Source organism: Syngnathus scovelli, chromosome 4, assembly GCF_024217435.2.
Source record: "Syngnathus scovelli strain Florida chromosome 4, RoL_Ssco_1.2, whole genome shotgun sequence".
Classification (NCBI taxonomy): Eukaryota; Metazoa; Chordata; class Actinopteri; order Syngnathiformes; family Syngnathidae; genus Syngnathus; species Syngnathus scovelli.
The window spans coordinates 11,521,899-11,540,807 of NC_090850.1; the positions used below are offsets into that span (position 1 = coordinate 11,521,899).

The 18,909-nt window shown below is 41.1% G+C and overlaps 3 protein-coding genes and 1 long non-coding RNA gene across 6 annotated transcripts in view; 2 read left to right on the forward strand and 2 right to left on the reverse strand.

Moving 5' to 3' along the window:
- Nucleotides 1–26: 26 nt before the first annotated feature.
- LOC125967300 (zinc finger protein 3 homolog) lies at nucleotides 27–1,700 on the reverse strand. Its single transcript, XM_049718264.1, has 2 exons — nucleotides 1,401–1,700; nucleotides 27–921 (listed from the first exon to the last, which is right to left on the reverse strand). The coding sequence occupies exons 1-2, from the start codon at nucleotides 1,597–1,599 to the stop codon at nucleotides 206–208; spliced, it is 915 nt and encodes a 304-aa protein (XP_049574221.1). The 5' UTR covers nucleotides 1,600–1,700; the 3' UTR covers nucleotides 27–205.
- Nucleotides 1,692–4,185, forward strand: LOC125967303 (uncharacterized). The gene is made up of 2 exons (XR_007480696.2): nucleotides 1,692–1,960; nucleotides 3,474–4,185. It is a non-coding gene; the product is annotated as an uncharacterized lncRNA (long non-coding RNA).
- A 225-nt stretch (nucleotides 4,186–4,410) lies between these two features.
- Nucleotides 4,411–7,253, reverse strand: LOC125967290 (solute carrier family 22 member 7-like). Of its 2 annotated transcripts, none has more exons than XM_049718246.2 (9): nucleotides 6,735–7,253; nucleotides 6,561–6,664; nucleotides 6,253–6,407; nucleotides 5,986–6,154; nucleotides 5,743–5,785; nucleotides 5,469–5,578; nucleotides 5,176–5,390; nucleotides 4,988–5,096; nucleotides 4,411–4,858 (listed from the first exon to the last, which is right to left on the reverse strand). In XM_049718246.2, the coding sequence occupies exons 1-9, from the start codon at nucleotides 7,113–7,115 to the stop codon at nucleotides 4,648–4,650; spliced, it is 1,497 nt and encodes a 498-aa protein (XP_049574203.1). In that variant the 5' UTR covers nucleotides 7,116–7,253; the 3' UTR covers nucleotides 4,411–4,647. The 2 variants fall into 2 exon arrangements, with proteins under 2 accessions (XP_049574203.1, XP_049574202.1); XM_049718245.2 differs by having other exon boundaries at nucleotides 5,662–5,785; nucleotides 6,735–7,250.
- A 1,038-nt stretch (nucleotides 7,254–8,291) lies between these two features.
- Nucleotides 8,292–18,909, forward strand: part of LOC125967283 (protein TANC1) — a 34,440-nt gene continuing 23,822 nt past the window's right edge. For both annotated transcript variants that reach the window (XM_049718230.2, XM_049718231.2), the window contains exons 1-7: nucleotides 8,292–8,378; nucleotides 8,513–8,598; nucleotides 9,723–9,926; nucleotides 11,938–12,030; nucleotides 14,143–14,273; nucleotides 16,561–16,846; nucleotides 17,664–17,945. In XM_049718230.2, coding sequence (XP_049574187.1) covers nucleotides 8,523–8,598; nucleotides 9,723–9,926; nucleotides 11,938–12,030; nucleotides 14,143–14,273; nucleotides 16,561–16,846; nucleotides 17,664–17,945 — 1,072 coding nt within the window. In that variant the 5' untranslated portion in view covers nucleotides 8,292–8,378; nucleotides 8,513–8,522. The remainder of the gene's footprint in view (nucleotides 8,379–8,512; nucleotides 8,599–9,722; nucleotides 9,927–11,937; nucleotides 12,031–14,142; nucleotides 14,274–16,560; nucleotides 16,847–17,663; nucleotides 17,946–18,909) is intronic.

Genomic DNA, 18,909 nt, shown 5'->3' on the forward strand with positions numbered 1-18,909 from the left:
TTTTGTAAAAACAAGCATAAAGTAACTTTGGTTACATCTTGATTTCTTTATTTCAGAATAATTATGTACAAATACAAAATAATAATAATGATAATAAATTATGATAGTTGTGAAGTGTCCAGGTAGCATTTTTGGTAGTCAAACACACTTTTTCAGCTAACCACAACCATTCAAAATTTGTTGGCATATCAAAGTTTTAAATGTTTCATTTAGTGTTGCACCTCTCACCAGGACACTTGTGTTTCTTAATCTTATACTTATAAGAGAATCTTTGATCACACACATTGCAACGAAACGGTTTCTCGCCAGTGTGTGTTCTTGTGTGTGTTATCAAACATTCACTTCGAGAGAATTTTTTACCGCAAAAGGAGCAGGCAAAAGGCTTCTCTCCAGTGTGGGTTCTGAAGTGCGACGTCAAGTGTGCCTTCTGGGTGAACCTTTTACCACAAACGGAGCAGGCAAAAGGTTTCTCTCCTGTGTGAATGATCATGTGCCTTTTCAGATTTATCTTGACACCAAAGGTTTTGTTACATTGGTAACATTTCCAGTGTTTCTTGCCAGTGTGATACGTCGGATCACCTTTCAGGTGTTCTTCATCATCGGTGTCAGGCGAATGTGGCATTATGTAGTCGTCTGATAGAGGAGCCAAGAGGCTTTCTGGTTGTGATGCTTCACAGTGCTCTCCATCATCTTCTCTTGTCATGTGGCTTAAGCTGCTGCTTGGAGGTTCGGTCCACCTGTTCAGCTCACTCTGACCTTTCTCTCCATCACATTCAGTCTTCACGGGAGCAACCGTCAATGGCAAATTGGTGATATCATCTTCCTGCTCTTCCTCCTTAATGTAAGGGGGGTCTGGTTCCTGTTGCTCCACCCTGGAGCTCCACTCCTGCTGCACAGGATGAAGGATTTCTTCATTCACCTCTGCAGGACACAAGGGAACAATCAAATGAGGAAATTGTTTTCTTGACGACGCTCAGTGTGTGAAGAAAGATAATGTACTGTATAATAATCAATCAGACCCACAATAATAACGGCATTTCCCGTCCTCTGATTGGTTACTCAGTGCAAAACTTATGTTTTAAAGTTATGTTTGACGATCAAAACATGTCTGTAATGATCTTCACACATGAATACATTTACATCATCATTTCTGATTACTATGGTGGATTTTATTTAAGTATGTCATGTTTTGTCATGTGAGATAAATACCGATGGTGAACTGCTCCAGATGATGTACGTGGCACAGACGTACTATGTTATATTGCGTTCTTGATCACTTGATATTAGCTAGATACCAAATGCACGGCCCGCGGACTTCTGAAATGACGGTACTGACCCTGATTGCGTTGATTGTATTCTTATTTTTAAGTTACGAGAAAGGTGAGAGAAAGAGAACAAACCCGCTCTCTGCACCGCAACTTGAGGCATGAAAAAAGCATCCAGCAGTTGACGTTGTCTTTCGTTTTCCTTTTTTGTCCGACAAAGTTCCTCCTCGTACTCTGCTATTGTTCTTTCAAACACAACAACAATTTCGTCGACGGCAGCGCTTAGTCGCTGATTAAGGAATGCCCTCAGCATTTCTACCTTACACATTTTCATACGATAACCTAAACACTTTACACTCTGCTTGCGATGTAACGCTAGCAAACGCGTTGCTTTAACATGGCACTGTCGCTTATTTAGTACGTCACCCGTGCGACTCTCACCAGGCATAACTAGATGAGTTATGCTTAATCAAACTCTTAAACTAACTTGAGAAGCTCCAACGTGCACCAAGTCGTCGTAATGGAAGGGAATATGTCAAGACTTTTAGTAAATAATAATCCAAGAAAGATGGCCATCATTCGTGTTGCCGACAATATTTTGGAGGCAACGGGACAACGCAAGATGTACTGTCAATTAAAAAAAAAAAACACTGATAACTGTAAAGAATTTCTAGAGGAGACCACCAGAGGCCTTGGTAGGAAAAAACAAGAAGTTCAATTATACACCCCTGTTCTTGTAATGTTTACAGGTGATATTTTATATATATATATATATATATATATATATATATATATATATATATATATATATATATATATATATATATATATATATATATATATATATATATATAGTGTCTTAATCACCACATCATTTTATGTGGCCCGCGAAGACAAAAATTCGTGTGTCATTACTAGAATTGCAAATTTTCTTCACTTTAAATAATAACTTCTTCTTTTTTTAATATGTGACCAGTTTTTACTCGTCTGATTTGAAAACGAGTTATTTGTCAGTTTGTTTTGTAGCTTTTACTGTATATAATATGAGGTGCTCATGCAGTCAGTCATAATGGCTAAAAGCTATGACACCCCTGATTTAATGCAACAAATAGAAAAAACAAAAACTACTCGAGCAAAAACACCAGCGCTGAGCCGTGCCTGTGTCACCCGTGGGGTTAGGACGTCGGGCGACTTCTCTTATGGGATAATTTTTGTAAATCAGTGCCATATCTCTCTATTCGAAAACATTCGTGTCGTTATGTGATTGCATTATTCAGCCTCATCAGTTTTATCAGACCAGTGTGTCTGAGCGTACGCTGAAAGCTGCAGCATAAGAATCGAGAGCTATAATCACCATGTCGTACCAGTAGCAGAAGCAGTTGCCTGTTGAAACTGCAATGCCTTATAAACGTAAATGACGTTTGCTTGGTCAAGTTAATGTAAATGGTAACAGGGAACAACTGGATGAATGACCCAGACGATTGGCCAAATTTGCAGTACCAGGACATCTACACCAACAAATCATTTTTATTACTTTAACCCCTACCACACATTTTAACACATTTAAAATTATTTAGAAAAAATACCCTTAAAACGTATTAAAATACTTTTTACAGTAACGCTTTGCAGCTGTTCTAACTCTTACTCACCGTTCTCCAAATATGTGTGTTGCTTCATTTTTATTGGAAAAAATGCCGCTTCATGTACTGCTCTTGTTCTCACTAGCACAGGCATGTTTGTCAAGCTGATAATTCTGAAAGAATTTTGATCACACGCTCTGCAACTGGATTTCTCACTAGTGTGTGTGTTCATGTGTGTTTTCAAGAGAGAATTTTCACAGAAGCTTTTTCCATACAAAGCAGGAAAAAGTTCTCAGGTGTGTCACTAAAGTTGAGCTTGCACCAAAACTTTTATCACAGGAGCAGGAATAAGGTTTCTCTCCTGTGTGTGCTCTTGTGTGTTTAATCATTGCAGAATAATTAATAAACGCTTTGTTGCAAGCCGGGCAAGAAAATTGTTTCTCTGCCGTGTGGGTCCTTGTTTGTGATTTCAAATTTGCCTTGGGATTGAAACTTTTACCACAATCCAAGCAAATGAAAGGTTTCTCTCCAGGGTGTATTCTCAGGTGTGACGTGAGGTGCACCGTCTGGTTGAATCTTTTGCCATAAAGTGAAGAGCTGAAAGGTTCTTCCTGTGTGTCTTTTTCAGATTTGTTTTGTGGCCAAACGCCTTGTCACATTGAGAACATTTCCTGGGTCCATTGGCATCGTCATCTCTTCTTTAGAGTGTTCATCATCATCATCACTGTCAGATGTTGTGACACTACTATCTGGTAATGGAGCTAAGAGGCTTTCTACTTGTGATCAACTGCAGTGGTCTCCATCTTGTTGTCATGTGTTGACTGGAACTGCTGCCTGAAGGCTACTCCACTCTCTTCCGCTTACTTTGACATTTGCCTTCATCATCATCTTTGCTTTTGACAATGACGAAACACTGGGAAATCCAGGTCATGAAGCTGGTCTTCTTTAATGAAAGGGGACTCAGGCCTCTCCTGCTCCCACCCTGTATTTTTAAATGAACTGTTTGCCAAACTGCAGCTAATTATGAGGTGAACTGAATAACGTTGGGAGCTCCAAGTCCCATCGTCCTGAACTGGAACACTGATAGCCTATGCTCATCAGAGAGATTCCAAAAAACACCGCCGTCATCTAAACCGCTGACGTTACAGTGTTAAAAAGGAATGAACCCGATGAAATAATTCATCATAAAATGAAATGGCAAAGTGGCGCAAGGAATAACAACTAACAAAATGAGACGGAACTGAAATTTCCCCAAACCGTTCAGTTGTCTTAACATGTCGTCAAACGTCATCTCGAAAGTGCCACTTATTAATACTGAATAAATATTGAGTTGTTGCAAACATGTGTTCCTGTCTACAATTAATATTTAGTGACAAATTAAACTTTGAATCCAAAGCTGACTGGATTGTGGATCCATATTTTCAGCTGAAGGATTTTAATAAAACAGTAACAATGTCAGAAAGCTAAAGCTCAGCAAAAATTGCTAGATGCAAACTATCAGTGCTTGTATGATATAATTTATGATAGTTACACATTTTCAGCCACATGTTGAACCGTACAACCAATTTGTTTGAGAATCTTTATCGGATCATAGAGTAAAACAAACAGTACACAACTCAACAATGTGTTACAGTTCTCAAAGACAATTCTTCCCTTATGAGTTTTGTTAGGTGTTTCATAGCATTTACAAAAACTATGCTGGTGTATTGTTGTTATCCTTGTGGAGTCTGATCTTCATCAAGGACACTGTATTGTCATTTACTAAATTCCATCTATGATCATAAGAAATATTTCCAAAACAATTACTTCCTCTGCTCCACATCTTGGATTGTCTCTGCGAGGGTGACGTTATTTGTCTCAGGGAGGAGGAAGGTTAACAACCCAGCACCTGAAGCCATCAGGCCAAACAGGAGTCTGGGTAAACCGACCCACACTTCGTCAAGAAGAGCCACCAGTGGTGAAAGTGCCACACCGAGACGGCCGATGATAGAACAGCAGCTATAACCAATTTGCCTGTGACAAAACATAATGAATGAGGAAGCAGTGGGATTTGTTTTGTCTACCAAAGGTAGAAAATTGACAATTACAGGCCTTTTACAAGTTGGGGGTATCATAAGTCTCTGTTCATTGTGTTTCACTGACCTCACTACTGTTGGATAGAGTTCTGCTGTGTACAAACACAAAACTGTGAAAGCTGCTTCTGAAAAAAACTTGCCCAGTGTCCCCACTGCTGTCCGACACACTGCCATATCTGAAACAAAGACATCTGAGAAGCATATTTCTCAGCCCACTGAGCGGGTCTCCCAATTTCTTGCACTCTCGTTACTTACCAGACGGGATAAATATGACGCAAATCAAACACAGTCCAGTCAGAAGAAGTCCACCACTCACAATTAACTTTCGGCCGAGTTTGTTAATTGAAAAAAAACAGACAATTTTGGCGGGTATTTCAATGGTGCCGTAGATCAACTGCGTGAGGAAAATGTTTACGCCAAATCCAGAGACATTCAAAGTGATGCCATAGTAACTGCAGGCTACTCCAAACCTATGAGTAGGAGAAGAGATTGATCTGCATTGCGAAAATTTTCAATACTGTTGAACCTTGCCAAGTTGAGCCATATACCACACAGGGCCGGTAATTAGAGTCAGTCTTCTCATCGCTGGAGTCTTCATAAGATCCAAAAAGGAATATTTTCCTTTTTCATTTTCAAGCACAATTCTTTTTAACAAATCCTGTGGCAGATGGGAGAAATAAATTGATTACGAGAAATAACAAAAAAATCGGACTCAACTAATTCACCAATAAGAGTTTGCACCTCGGGTTTTAGGTCATCCATAAATTGCTTTCTGTTATTTACCATTGCACACTTGCTTAGATAAAAATAAGCAGGGTTAACCTTTTTCTGGCTCACCAGCCATCTGGCAGACTCTGGAAGCCACCTGCACACACACATACACACACACACACACGCACACACACACACACACACACACACACACACACACACACACACGCACGCACGCACACACCACATACATACACAATCAATCACAATATTCTCAACCATCATAACTAAAGCTCTTAAAAATGTGACAGTTGGTTTCAAACTCTCAGGAATCATTTGATACGTTTTCCTTACCACCAATAAATGATGCCCGGCAAGAGCGGGCTGGTTGCCGCCACCGTCAGGTACCTCCAATCATTCACTAAATAGGCGAGCGCAGCAAGCAGCGAACATCCCAAACTCCAGTCCATAGTTAATACAATGAGCATTAAAGATCGATGCTTGATGTCCGCCCATTCCATACCTATGAGGAGAGATTCAGGACAAGGTCAATTTCAAGGTTGCTGTTGAGTCAAATTCAGTTGCTTGTAATTTACTCATTGCATGTAAAATAAAACTCACACAAAACCCCGCTAGCTATAATGGCTCCAGAAGCTCCGAAGCCAGTAAAGAATCTCAGGACTGCAAACACGGCAAAATTAGTTGACAGAGCACTTCCGAATCCAAAGATCATGGTTATCACATAGGACACCAACAGTGCAGTTTTCCTGCCAAATCTGCCAGAAAAAAATGATGGAATCATAAGAGAGACTAAAACAATGAAGCGAAGCTAGCTTTTAGATTATAAGATTATTTTCATACTGATAGCTGAAAGACCTCAGGCACAAACAAAATCAGAAGTGCAAAAAAGTATAAATAAACATGAGGACCTGTCACTGAGCTGGCCAAAGACTGCTGATCCCAACATGACACCCAAGAAGAAAATAGTGGCTGTAGATCGGTTCATTTTCTTTCTCTCACAAACCAGATCCCACTGAAGAACCAAGTGATTTAAAATCAAGCATATATCCGATGATTTTTAGAGAAATTGAGGACCTACTCACCTCTGTCGCCAGAGTAGACTTCATGATGGAGGTATCATACACCCATCCATTCTGACAATGTACAGTCGGCAACACCGTCGTGTTGGAGGAATTCAGCAACAGATGATATTGAGGCTCTGCAAACATCTGACAAGAGCTCAGACTCCCGACACCCTCGACCGGAATACTAACTATAAGCCTTTCCTCACTGGAGAGATTCCTAAAAACATCGCCATCATCTAAAGCACTGACGTTGCAGTGGTGAGGAGGAATAAACGCAATGAAATTATTCAGCATAAATTGTAAAGGCATAGCCAGACGAGGAATCATCAACGATAGCATCAGCCTATACTGAAACGGCCCGAAGCCTTTCACTTCTGCTAACACGTCATCAAACTTCATCACAAAAGTTCAACTCGCAATGCGGAGTAACTGATGGTGTAGGGGTGCACTTGCCTGTCTTGTGTGCCGACACTGTGAGTTTCGTTTTCCGCATATGATGGTTTGAATGTGTGTGTTTGTGACCCCACCCAACACACACACACACACACACACACACACACACACACACACACACACACACACACACACACACACACACATGCAGACACACACACGCACACACACAATTCCAAGAAATTCTGGTTGAGAACCGTTTCTGAATTCACATCCCTACCAGTACAGACATGTTTGAATAGCTGATAATTATATAAGAGAAACGTTGACTTTTTCACCAGTATGTGTCCTCATATGCCTTTTCAAAAGTGACTTACTGCGGGATGTTTTACCACACAGTAAGCAGAAAAAAGTTTTTCTCCAGTGTTTGCTCTCATGTATTCAAGCAAACCTGAACAATCGTACAAGCTTTTGTTGCACAGGGAGCAGGTGTATGGTTTCTCTCCCTGAGTATTAGCTAAATCATATTTAGCTTTCGTGAGAATCCTCTGCCACAAACTGAGCACACAAATGGTTTCCCTCGCATGTGTCTCTTTGTGTGTAATCATGTTTACTTATTGAGAAAATCCTTTGCCACAAACTGAGCAAAAGAACGGTCTGTTTGGACAACAAAAGTCTCTCCAAGTACTAAAGATGGTAGATTTGCCTTGTTTGGTTTGTCCCGCCCCAACGGATGTGATGTAATAGATAAAAATACGTAATAGAAAACGGAGAAAACTGAACGAAGTACAAAATAGCCCCCCAAACAGATCATAAATGTATCTCTGCAGAACCTGGAGGGATATATGACACTTTTGTACATTCTTGGAGACTCAAAATACTACTAATATTATTATTACTATTATTATCATTATTACTTTCTCATATTATGAGATATTTTACATTTTCACCTCCTTACACATTTCAAGTGTCACATTCAAGAACTCCATGCAGTTTCATCGCTTCAGCATTCACAAGCATTTGTTCTGAAATTGCATCCTTTCGTAATGGGAGATTTTCACTATGATGCTTGAAATAGATTAAGTGGCAAAAAGTCACATTGTTTCTTTAAGAGGGCAAATGCTCAAATATTAATACATCAAAATTGGGACATAAAACGAATACGCATGTGCTGGTCGACTCTTCAATGTGAGTCGACAGAGGAGGTACAAGGAGTCTGTCGGTGAAGTGTGGATTTATAAGAAACGCCGTTGAAGAAGCCATTATCAGGTAACAATGAATGCTTCTTAGAATAAAACAAACATCAGGCTTTTTATGACTGCAACAATATCCTATGAAATCTGCTATTGTGGCACCAAAGTAACACATTACTATAGTGTTTTTTTTCCCCCAACCCTCTACAGACTGAGCAGAATGTTCAAGGCAGTGTTTGGACAAAAAAAACACAAAGAAGAAATAACAGCTGAAACACGGAGGCAGAAACACCCTGGTAAGCACAAACAAATAAGCACATCTTGCATCGTAAGCTAGTTTTGGGTCATTATCATCTCAGTAAAAGGTGCTTACCTGACTAACAATGAGAAAGGGGAAATCATTATAAATAGTGAACCTGCTCACAGTTGTATTAATGGAACTTGCACTTGCCAAGTTCTCTGGGGTGACTGAAGTGGAGCCTGTTCAGTTAGCCTCATTTCAAGTGTGTCAGAAAACATCATGACCTAGTACAACACAGGAAAGAATCTGCAATGATTCAAGTAGATTCAATGGGCCACTTTATGTTGCATCCACTTTAAAGCAACCTTATTCTTTGTTTTGAAGACCAATTCAAAATCAATTATGAAAATGTAAGAATGTTGCTGCTGAAATTTCTTGCATGGGCTGCAGTTGCTGCAGTGCAGATATGATTTCAGAGCTGCTGTAATGATCGACAAACATAAGTAGAGCTCAGTCTAATAGAAACCATTGTCCTCGTTAATATTTAATGCCGTGCCGCCCTGGGTTGCGGAGGAACTGTGCCGGTCTCATTAAAATGATACTGCGTGTTTACTGTACATTTAGACTGCCCTGATCAAAAACGGAGGAGCACCAAACATGACAAAAATCCAAAACACATCTCATTTATGTTATTTCCTTGTCTGGTTTAATATCAAAGAATAACACTACTGAGGTGCTTGCAAAACTACTTCAACATGGTACAATAGGACCTTCAGATGCATGTTTGTTCCACAACCAAACTCGTATTCTCAATAGTTCTCAAGATGTCCCGAATAAGCTGAAAAGTTTGAAAAAAAAAATGTGGAAATTTTGGGAATGTGGAAAATTAGTTTTGAAGATGTCAAGATTGAGCTAAACAGATTGAATCCAGGATAAGAAAGATAGAGAACTTTTGTTGTATCGGTCATTCACAAATGAGAAATTGTGGAAAAAGCGGGAATTTTGGGAACATCGATAATAATTATGCATATAATAATATGGAATGGTTTGAATCAAATGAGAAACATGAAAGTGAAATGTGAAATAATATTTTTGTGGTGAAGAATAATGTGGACAAATAACAACAATTTATCTCAATAGATTGACAGTCAATACCTTTCTTTCTCCTTTTTTCTGTAGGTGGTGGGGTGCAACCTCCTAACACTTTGCAGCTGGAGTGCGATGGACATGCCGCACACCGCCATCACTTTGACAGCAGTTACCAAAGAAGCCATGGAAAGTCCAAGCAACTGACTAAGGGGCTGTCCATTTCTTTACCATCCTCCCCTCTACTCCCTCGCCATGACAACTTAATCTCATCCCATTTGTGCAGCAAGTTCCCAGGTGGGTGACTTGACAGTGACAATGACAGCCACCTGAACAGCACTGAAAGCGGAACGCTTACTATAATGAATTCGCCTTGATTAGCAAGCATCTGTGCGTTCAGCTGCGCCATACATATGACAGCAAACACATGCATGCATGCATACAGACGGAGGCCCAGAGGGCACCAAACATTTGACAGATTGTCACTGTAAATGATTGAACATGATGACTTCAGGCAAGGAATTACAATTAGGTGGGTCTAATTTGCAATATCACATGATTTTGTCTGGAAAAGATTCAACATAGTGGGAAAGCTGCTTTAATGTGTCTTTTGACTGTAGTGTCCATTTATGATGCCATCTGGAAAATACGACTTGCAGGTTTTTTTATGATGAGATGTTCAAATGCAGTCTGTCATGCATGCATGGTTTTAAAGTACACAGTAGGTGGCAGTGTCCTATAACAAAGAGAGCCATTGAGGGAAAAGGAGCCTTTTTTGATCATTGCAAAACTGCTTTCCTTGAAGCACCAGAGCACACTCTTGACTGTCTTCCTAGTTTTTTTCCCCACAACTACCTTCATGACTCGTTGACATCTGCATCACTGGGGAAGCACAGAATGTTGTCCATCCATCCATCCATCCATCCATCCATCCATCCATCCATCCATCCATCCATCCATCCATCCATCCATCCATCCATCCATCCATCCATCCATCCATCCATCCATCCATCCATCCATCCATCCATCCATCCATCCATCCATCCATCCATCCATCCATCCATCCATATTCTATATCACTTGTCCTCACGGGGGTAACAGGCGTGCTGGAGCCCATCTCGGCAGTCATCGGTCAGTAGGCAACCTGAACTGGTTGCCAGCCAATCGCAGGGCACACAGAGATGAACAACCATTCGCACTCACACCCATGGCAATTTGGAGTGCTCAATCGGCCTACCAAGCATAGTTTTGGGATGTGGGAGGACACCGCAGTTCCCACGCAGGCACGGGGAGAACATGCAAACTCTACACAGGGAGGGCCGGAGGTGGAATCGAAACCGCACCCTCCTAACTGTGAGGCAGACATGCTAACCAGTGCACATGATGTTGTATAATTTGATAATGTCACAAGTAGTACTGGCTGCACACAGTTGTCAACTGAAATGTAAAAAAAAAAACACAGCAAAAAAGTTTGATGCCTAGAAATTTTTATCTCACGGATGGAGATAGAAGAACCACTGATCTAGATGATAGATAGATAGATAGATAGATAGATAGATAGATAGATAGATAGATAGATAGATAGATAGATAGATAGATAGATAGATAGATAGATAGATAGATAGATAGATAGATAGATAGATAGATAGATAGATAGATAGATAGATAGATAGCACAAACCTGCAGTGTATGTTGTCTGACTACTGTGTAGACGACCAACCCTCAGTGTGAAAATTAATTGAATCTCACTGTTTCATTATGGACGATCCACAGTCACTCCTAAAGAATCTGTGCGTCAGAGGAGCCTCAGATGTTGCATTGCATAAATTGAGACACACCCACACATCAATAGTGCACTGTCCCTGCACGCATGCATTCACGCAAGCACACACGCACGCACACACACACACACACACACACACACACACACACACACACACACACACACACACGCACACGCACACGCACACGCACACGCACACACACACACGTACAATATAGATGTCACAGACAAATGCCAATGTTGGAGTGAGCATTAAAATGTTTACATGGCACGTCCATCATATGTATATTTTAATTCATATGCCTGGGACATAATTTAAATTCACCACAGATCTTATCTAGAGGGCCTTAATCTCTCTCTCTCTCTCTCTCTCTCTCTCTCTCTCTCTCTCTCTCTCTCTCTCTCTCTCTCTCCCTCCCTCCCTGGCTGCACTCTAAAAAAACCCTCCCTCCCATCTCGCCTTCACTCCTCTCCCACCCACCCCTCCCCTTCCCCTTCTCCTTCTCCCCTCCACTGTGGCCGAAGGACGGGTGAGGAAGCCGGACTATGTGGACGGCTCGCGTGACTCAAGAGGAGCTCTCGTCTTTGCTTCGTGCTGTGGCGAGACAGACCATAGAGGTGAGAGTGCGGCCGTGATTGTGTTCTGCATTGTGGCTGTTTTGTACTCAATGACGAGAGAAGCAACACGGCTGAGGAGAATGAATGGGATAAAGGTGATGAATGTGAGTTGAGTGTATGTGTCTTTTAGAAACATCTGTAAGCGTCCGGATGAAGTTCTTGCTTTCAGCTGAATGAGACAAATGATGTCAGTATAATCACAGTATGTTAAGTCGATTACACGCCCAGAAGTTCAATGACATTTTTTTACAGAAAGTATCAATAATGCAGACGGGTCTTCTTATGTATGTGAGGAGGGAGCTATTTTATATGAAGATTTTTTTTCTAAGGCATTTGCAATCCCCGTTGCCAGGCACCTTTCAGCTTCCCGTCTCCAATGGCAACTGCTAGATGGTTTGATGAATAGCACTGGACATTCACGTTGTCCTCGTGTTACTCCGGATTGAGTCTTCGTGCTCTGCTGACTAAATTCAAAGTTTTCTCGTCATCCCCCCACCCCACCCCCCTTTCGCCGTTCTCTCCCAAGCTGTGAAGTGAGAAGTGCATAGAGAAAGGCTCTAATTGGGGAACCTTGTGAAACAAAATGCCCAGGCCTGCTTATTAAAACTGACCTTCATCCTCTCAAGGCTAGTGCTGAGTTGAATGTGCGAGTGTACCTCAAAACTAGACAGAGCGAAACGGCGAGAACGAATGAGTACAAAACAAATGTGGTGTGTGTAAGGCGGCGTGAGCTGTTCTTGTTATCTGGGATGTTCTGTCATCCTGTTTATGAGCCTACTCAATATGCATGTTACTCAGCCCCGAACATGAGGTGCAAGAACATGAGAAGTGAAATGCTCAGCTGGTTCAAGACAGAGACAGGTTACAATTTTGAAGAATGTTTTTATTCTACGGAGATGTGAGCACCTGTTTTGCTGTCGATGGGTCGGAGGTCAAAGCATTAGGAAGCCTGAACTAGTGATAAATGAATGCAGCATATGTGTGTGTCAGGCACTCCCCCAGGAAGCAAAAGCCAAAGCTCCGCATCTCTCTACTCACCAAGCTCATTAAAATTCACAAGCTGTCTTTTAACCACGAGCACCTGGCAATCGCTCTACCTCACACAACCTTGTGACGCTACCTATGGAAAGCCCTTTCGGCATTTATCCTGCATCCTTGATTTATTAGTGCACTAATTGAATGACGAGCGTGCACGAGCAGCTGTCTTTAGTAACATTTTTAGCACTTCTGCATGACATATCTACACACATTAAGTTTGCCAAAGTTGTCCTACGAGTGAGGACAAAGAGCCTACTAGTCCATGTATAGCCGGGCAAGCATTGAAGACCATTGTGTCTTACTAGTCATTTATTTTGCTACTAGTGCCACTTTTGACCTACTAGTACATATTAAAGTTATTGACAAAATAAATGCTCCTTGGGCATCGGTGTCAAACCTAAGGCCCGGGCCAGAAAGGGCCCGCCACATCAAAGAAACGGCCCGCAAAGACAAAATGTGCATCAACTTCATGTGTCAATACAAAAATTACAAATTGGCCACTATAAAACAACATAGATATTGCTGGCAATTTTTATTATCATTCATCATTTAAAAATATTTGAACCGCTTTTACTCGTCTCTGATTTCAAAACTAGTTATTCATCAATTAGTTGTGTAGCATGTACTGTATTTAGGCAATATAAGGCGTTGACAATCATAATGGCACTCCAAAGGAAATCATGACTACGATACAGCCCGCAACAAAAATGAGTTTGACACTCTTTTGATCTACTATCCCCGCTTACGAGTATCTACTTGTCCTGACTTGTAGGACAATTTTGGCATGCTACTGGTTAACATCTTGAACTTTAATAACATGCAGTTCCTCCTAGCCATTCTGCTACTGCAAGAGCTTTCTAGTTTATGGACCTTAAGGTCGATATCAAGGATACGGAATGAATGTTCAAACGTTACGTTGCCGTCAGTGCATTTCTAAACAGGGGAGTCGTGCGTGCCGACCTGTGTATGCAATGCACACAATTCACGCAGGGTGCTAGTAATGCTGCCACACAGGAAGCATCATTGAGAGGCATTCATACCATATCTTTATCGGCCTGCTCATATGTGTTTCAGACCTCCACGTGGAGCCCCAGTGGGGCTCCTCCTTTTCTTCCCACGAACTGATGACCAGACTATGCTTCTTATTGGGAGAAGCAACAACCGGCATAGCTAGTTCTCCTATGGAGGACAGGAAAGAAAATAAGGTAAGAAAGCATCTTGATTTACTCTCCTTTTGTTAGCCTGTAAAAATGCTTAGTTTTCTTCACATTTTTATTTCTGGATGATTTCTTTTATGAAGAACCAATTCAATATGTGCCAACCAAGTACCAAACACATACTGATGATCATCTTTGAATTCAATCATCCAATTAGAGGAGAGCTATATATACCTACACTATGATTTATGTTGCAATCCTTGGGAAACTCATTTGAGCATTAATTTGATCTCCATCTTAAGGTCCATGTCTTGTATCTTCTTTGTTCTCTCATTAGTTAGACATTTCATTTCACAAGTGCACCGGTGTCAAACTAAAGACTTGGAGCCAGATGTGGCCTGCCAACTTCATTTTATGTGGCCTGCGTATGCAGTGTAATAAATAATGGCTATGAGACTTGGAAAAAAAAATGTAGTTGTCCTAATAGTATGCCAATGTTGTCAAAAAAAAGTACAACCATGTCATGCAATAGTGGGAAAAAGATACTATTAAGACACAGCCTTACTAGTACACCCTAATTGTATTATTAATGGACTAAATTGTCTTAGTAGTGAGGACAAAGCGCATACTCATATGTAGACATTAATAAAGAATTAGTAAAGAATATTGTTTGAACATTTGTTTGATATCTTTGCTATCTACTTTAAGTTCCACACACTAGTACACGCTCTCTTCACTCATAGAACAACTTTGGCATATTAGCAGGACTACTACTACTAATGATGCAAAACTCTGCACTAGTTGACTACTGTGATTTAGTGCATCTTTGTTTTACTTGTGAGGACAAAGAGGGTGTTAATACCCGAAGGTGAATATCAAGGATATGGAATAAATGCTCAAAAGGCTTTCAATAGCATAGCTCATGTGACTGTTGTTTGTGTCCCACTCTGTGTCCGAGAATTATTGAATGTGCTTGTGGCGCCATCTCTGTGACTTGGCCCATTTAGCCAGCCTCATTCCACCACCTGAGCTCCAGATCCAGTCAATTTCACCCAGATAGCAGGGATCATATGAAGAATGTGGCTTGTCCTGCGCTGGCTAAGATAGATTAGGCTCCGGTATAATAGGAACATCAGCGAGCCGCTTCATTTCTCTTCACTCCCTGCATTGCATAAATGTTGCATCAGTGATAGAAGACCCCAAGTGCGTTTTGATCAAACCAGCAAGATAAAAATATTATGAGCAAGCCTATTTTTCCCGTGAGCACGATTTACTAACAAAACTATCTCAGTGTGTTTTTTTTGTGTGTAATGATGCAAGGAACACATAAAGGCACGTTGTAAAACTGACCATTTAGTAGAACCAACACCTGCAGCCTATGTTATTCTATTTATTTTTAGACTACTCTACTGCTATTTCATGCTTCTCGAAATATGTTATATTCTTCACTTGTCGACTGATTAAACCCCGAACTACAAAAAAAGCCATGATGAATGTTTTTAGCCTTGGTCCTAATGTTTCAGGTTTTTATTGTTTTACATTAATTTGATACTTTTTGTTATTCTCCCCAGGGAAATGATTCAAAATGGAATAAAAACCAAAACAAAAAAAACAAAGCCTAGTTTAGTTTAGTCTAGTCTAGTCTAGTCTAGTCTAGTCTAGTCTAGTCTAGTCTAGTCTAGTTAATACTATTCTACTGTTGATATTCTACTGTTGATTCTTCATCTTTAGTTCCTCATTTTTTAACTTTGTACAGAATACAGTAGGTCTGTAATGCTATCACTATCATCCACATGAAGTGTTCATTGGATTTTCTGTGCCTAAATGTATCCTTTCATCTGTGAAAAATATCCATCTCCGTGAGGATATTTTCCATCTTGAACAGCAGTGTGTGTCGAGTGAGTGTTTCTGCAAGTGATGAATGTCAACAGTGCAGGATTCATTTGAGAATCTAACCAGCTGTCCCTCTGAAATGATAGGGAAAATGACAGTTGCAGTGAAAACGTTAGAGTTTGTGTCAGTAGGGCTACTAGCAGCACACAGTTGGCCACTAGTGCATAGTTTTGCCTTACTAGTGACATGTAGCTGCCTACTTGTATGCAAAAGTTGTCCTACAGGTTCACTCTAGTAAACCAAACGTTGCGCGCGTAGTGACTCGCGAGAAGGTCATTTTACTGTTAAACATTCTATCGATGCGCTGAAATGATACTAGTGAGGTCAAAAAAATGTTCATGCTGCTTTCCATAGAATGAGGCGAAAGGCAAACAGTGCCACAGAGAAAATCGATTGTGATTTGCCCCGACTGACTTACATGAGTGTCTCTTTTCTTTTTCAGGGCCCTACTCCCGCTCAGGGAGGGAGCCCCAGCTCCACATTGACTTGCAGCACTGCCTCTCTTTGTTCTGAGAGCCCCTCTTCCACCTTAAGCAGCAGTAATGTGTGCCATCCTTTGCCCTTGCCCTCGCCGTCACCACACGGTGGTGGCTCCTGCCTCAGCACTAGCGGGGCGCTCTCCAGCCCCGTTCGCAGCCCCACCCAATGCTCTCCTGCTGGCAGCAGCCTCGGCCCACCTTCTCAAAGCCCCTCCTCCACCCTGGAGAGCAAGGACAGTGGAATTATAGGTGAGATTTTCTCAACTTTAATGTTGACAAGATATGTACAGTGAACCTCCACTACGTCACAATTTTTAAGCAATTGCTATCTTGAAAAGGAATTTGAGACTGAGTTTAGAATTGGTGTCACATCTATGCCACTATCTGTTAGCCTGTCTATTTCGTTTCACATGATATTAAGTTACAAGACTAAAATAAAATAAATGTTTTGGTTGGACGTTTTGGTGTTTTATGTTGAACTTTTGTTTTATGTGTCGGTTTTACAGTAAACTTCCACTGGAAGTTCACATGTTTTAATGAGTTTAAATTTTTAAATGATCAAATAAAGTGGGTCTGAAACATCTGGTGTGATAAACGGAGTTTTACTATACTTATCAGCCTAGTTGCCTTTTAGCAGGTCTTTAGGTGATGCAGACAAGAACCGCCACTTAGCTGCAAGTCCTTGTGAAATTTGTACTCCTATCCCGCAGTTTCTGTGTGTTGCCTGTGCCACTTCAGCCTCAAGGCTTCAACTCCCTGCTGTCAAAACTGGGACACTGCTGTCTTTCTTGCTTATGGGTCTGATGCTCCTAAAATAGGACACTTTTTTTCTCCAAATAGACTCTGTATTTATAGTTAAATACTAAAGGGCAAAGGCTGCATCATGAATGACAAAAAACTTTGACTGATGATATTTTAATAGAAAAATATTGTTTATTTCGCTCAGTGTGCTGGTGGTGCAGTCTGTCCAACTGTGGTTGCCATGAATAGTTGGATAAATGCTGAAAAGTTGCAGTTATTCTCATTCTTTTTGTTCATATGCCAAACTTCCTCTTGTGGTTTTCAGCGACCATCACGAGTTCGTCTGAGAATGAGGAGCGAAGCGTCTCGAGTTCGGATCTGACTACGGACGAAGCCCCAGGGGGCAGTGTCATCGCCATGGGCCACACAGGCGAAGACAATCATCTTGGGCCCCAACGGAGTAATCCCACCATCCAATTTGAGCAGTCATCAGTGAGAGCCGATATCAAGGAGCCCAGAACACCCCCGCCACCCAAGAGACCCCTCCCACAGCACCATATACACAACACTTCCTCCTCGGTCATGCCCCGTCCAAATTCTGTAGCAGGTACATCCTTTGCATTGTTCTATTAGTCATGGTCATCAGAGAAAAGCTCATTTAATTAGGAAACGGGCTTACTGGTTTCCTGCGCACTAAGATGATGGTCGTTTTCAGGGAAATCGTGAAATCTTTCATCTGTGTGTCCACCACATTTGCACAGCTTCCTGCAGAAACATGCACCTCTTGGTTTTTGAAAAGTTATGTGGAATCTAAAACAGTGAAAGAGTAAAACAGCCTAAGAAAGATTATACATATTAAGCAAAAGAAAAACAAGTCAGACAAAAGTATGAGGACGCTGAGGCGGGTAGGTTTGCACCTGCAAAAGTGTGTTCAAGCAAATAAAAATGCACTCTCTCTTTTCATCATCCACCTAAAGGCTATCTTCTACATGTTGAAAGGATTTGTACGTATATAGAATATAGCCTCAGCTCAATAAAGGTTGGAAAACACATATAGAATATGAAATTGGGATCACCATGGCAATGAGGAGTGAGAACTATAGCCGTGAGCACTGGAAACATGAGCAGATAGCTGGTTAAGATAGCATGGTCCAACTTTTCATTTAATGATACAGGGAGTGAGGACTCTTTGCGCCATATGTCGGCTAGACTACCAGAGAGTGGAGCACTTGAAATGCTTCGTGAGGCTGTCATAAAACTAAATTGCCTACCTTTCCTGTCGTAATCAGTGTTGGTGCACAAGGCTCTTCTTCTTCTTCTCATTCTCTTAGATGTCTGTTCATTTGCGCTTCATGGTGCGGGTATAAAAAAGATTCCCCAAGGAGTGGATTCACAGTAAAGCCTGCCAGTTTCTTCTGTCAGCTGGCGCTTTCATTTAGACAGTCGAGATGAAATTGAGAATAAAGACAAAGTGGGCTGCACAGTGCTGGCCGGGCCTGCTAATATTTGCTCCACATGAAAGTTGAGAACATAGTGTATCATTCTAAATTTAAAACAAAGCTGTAATTGTC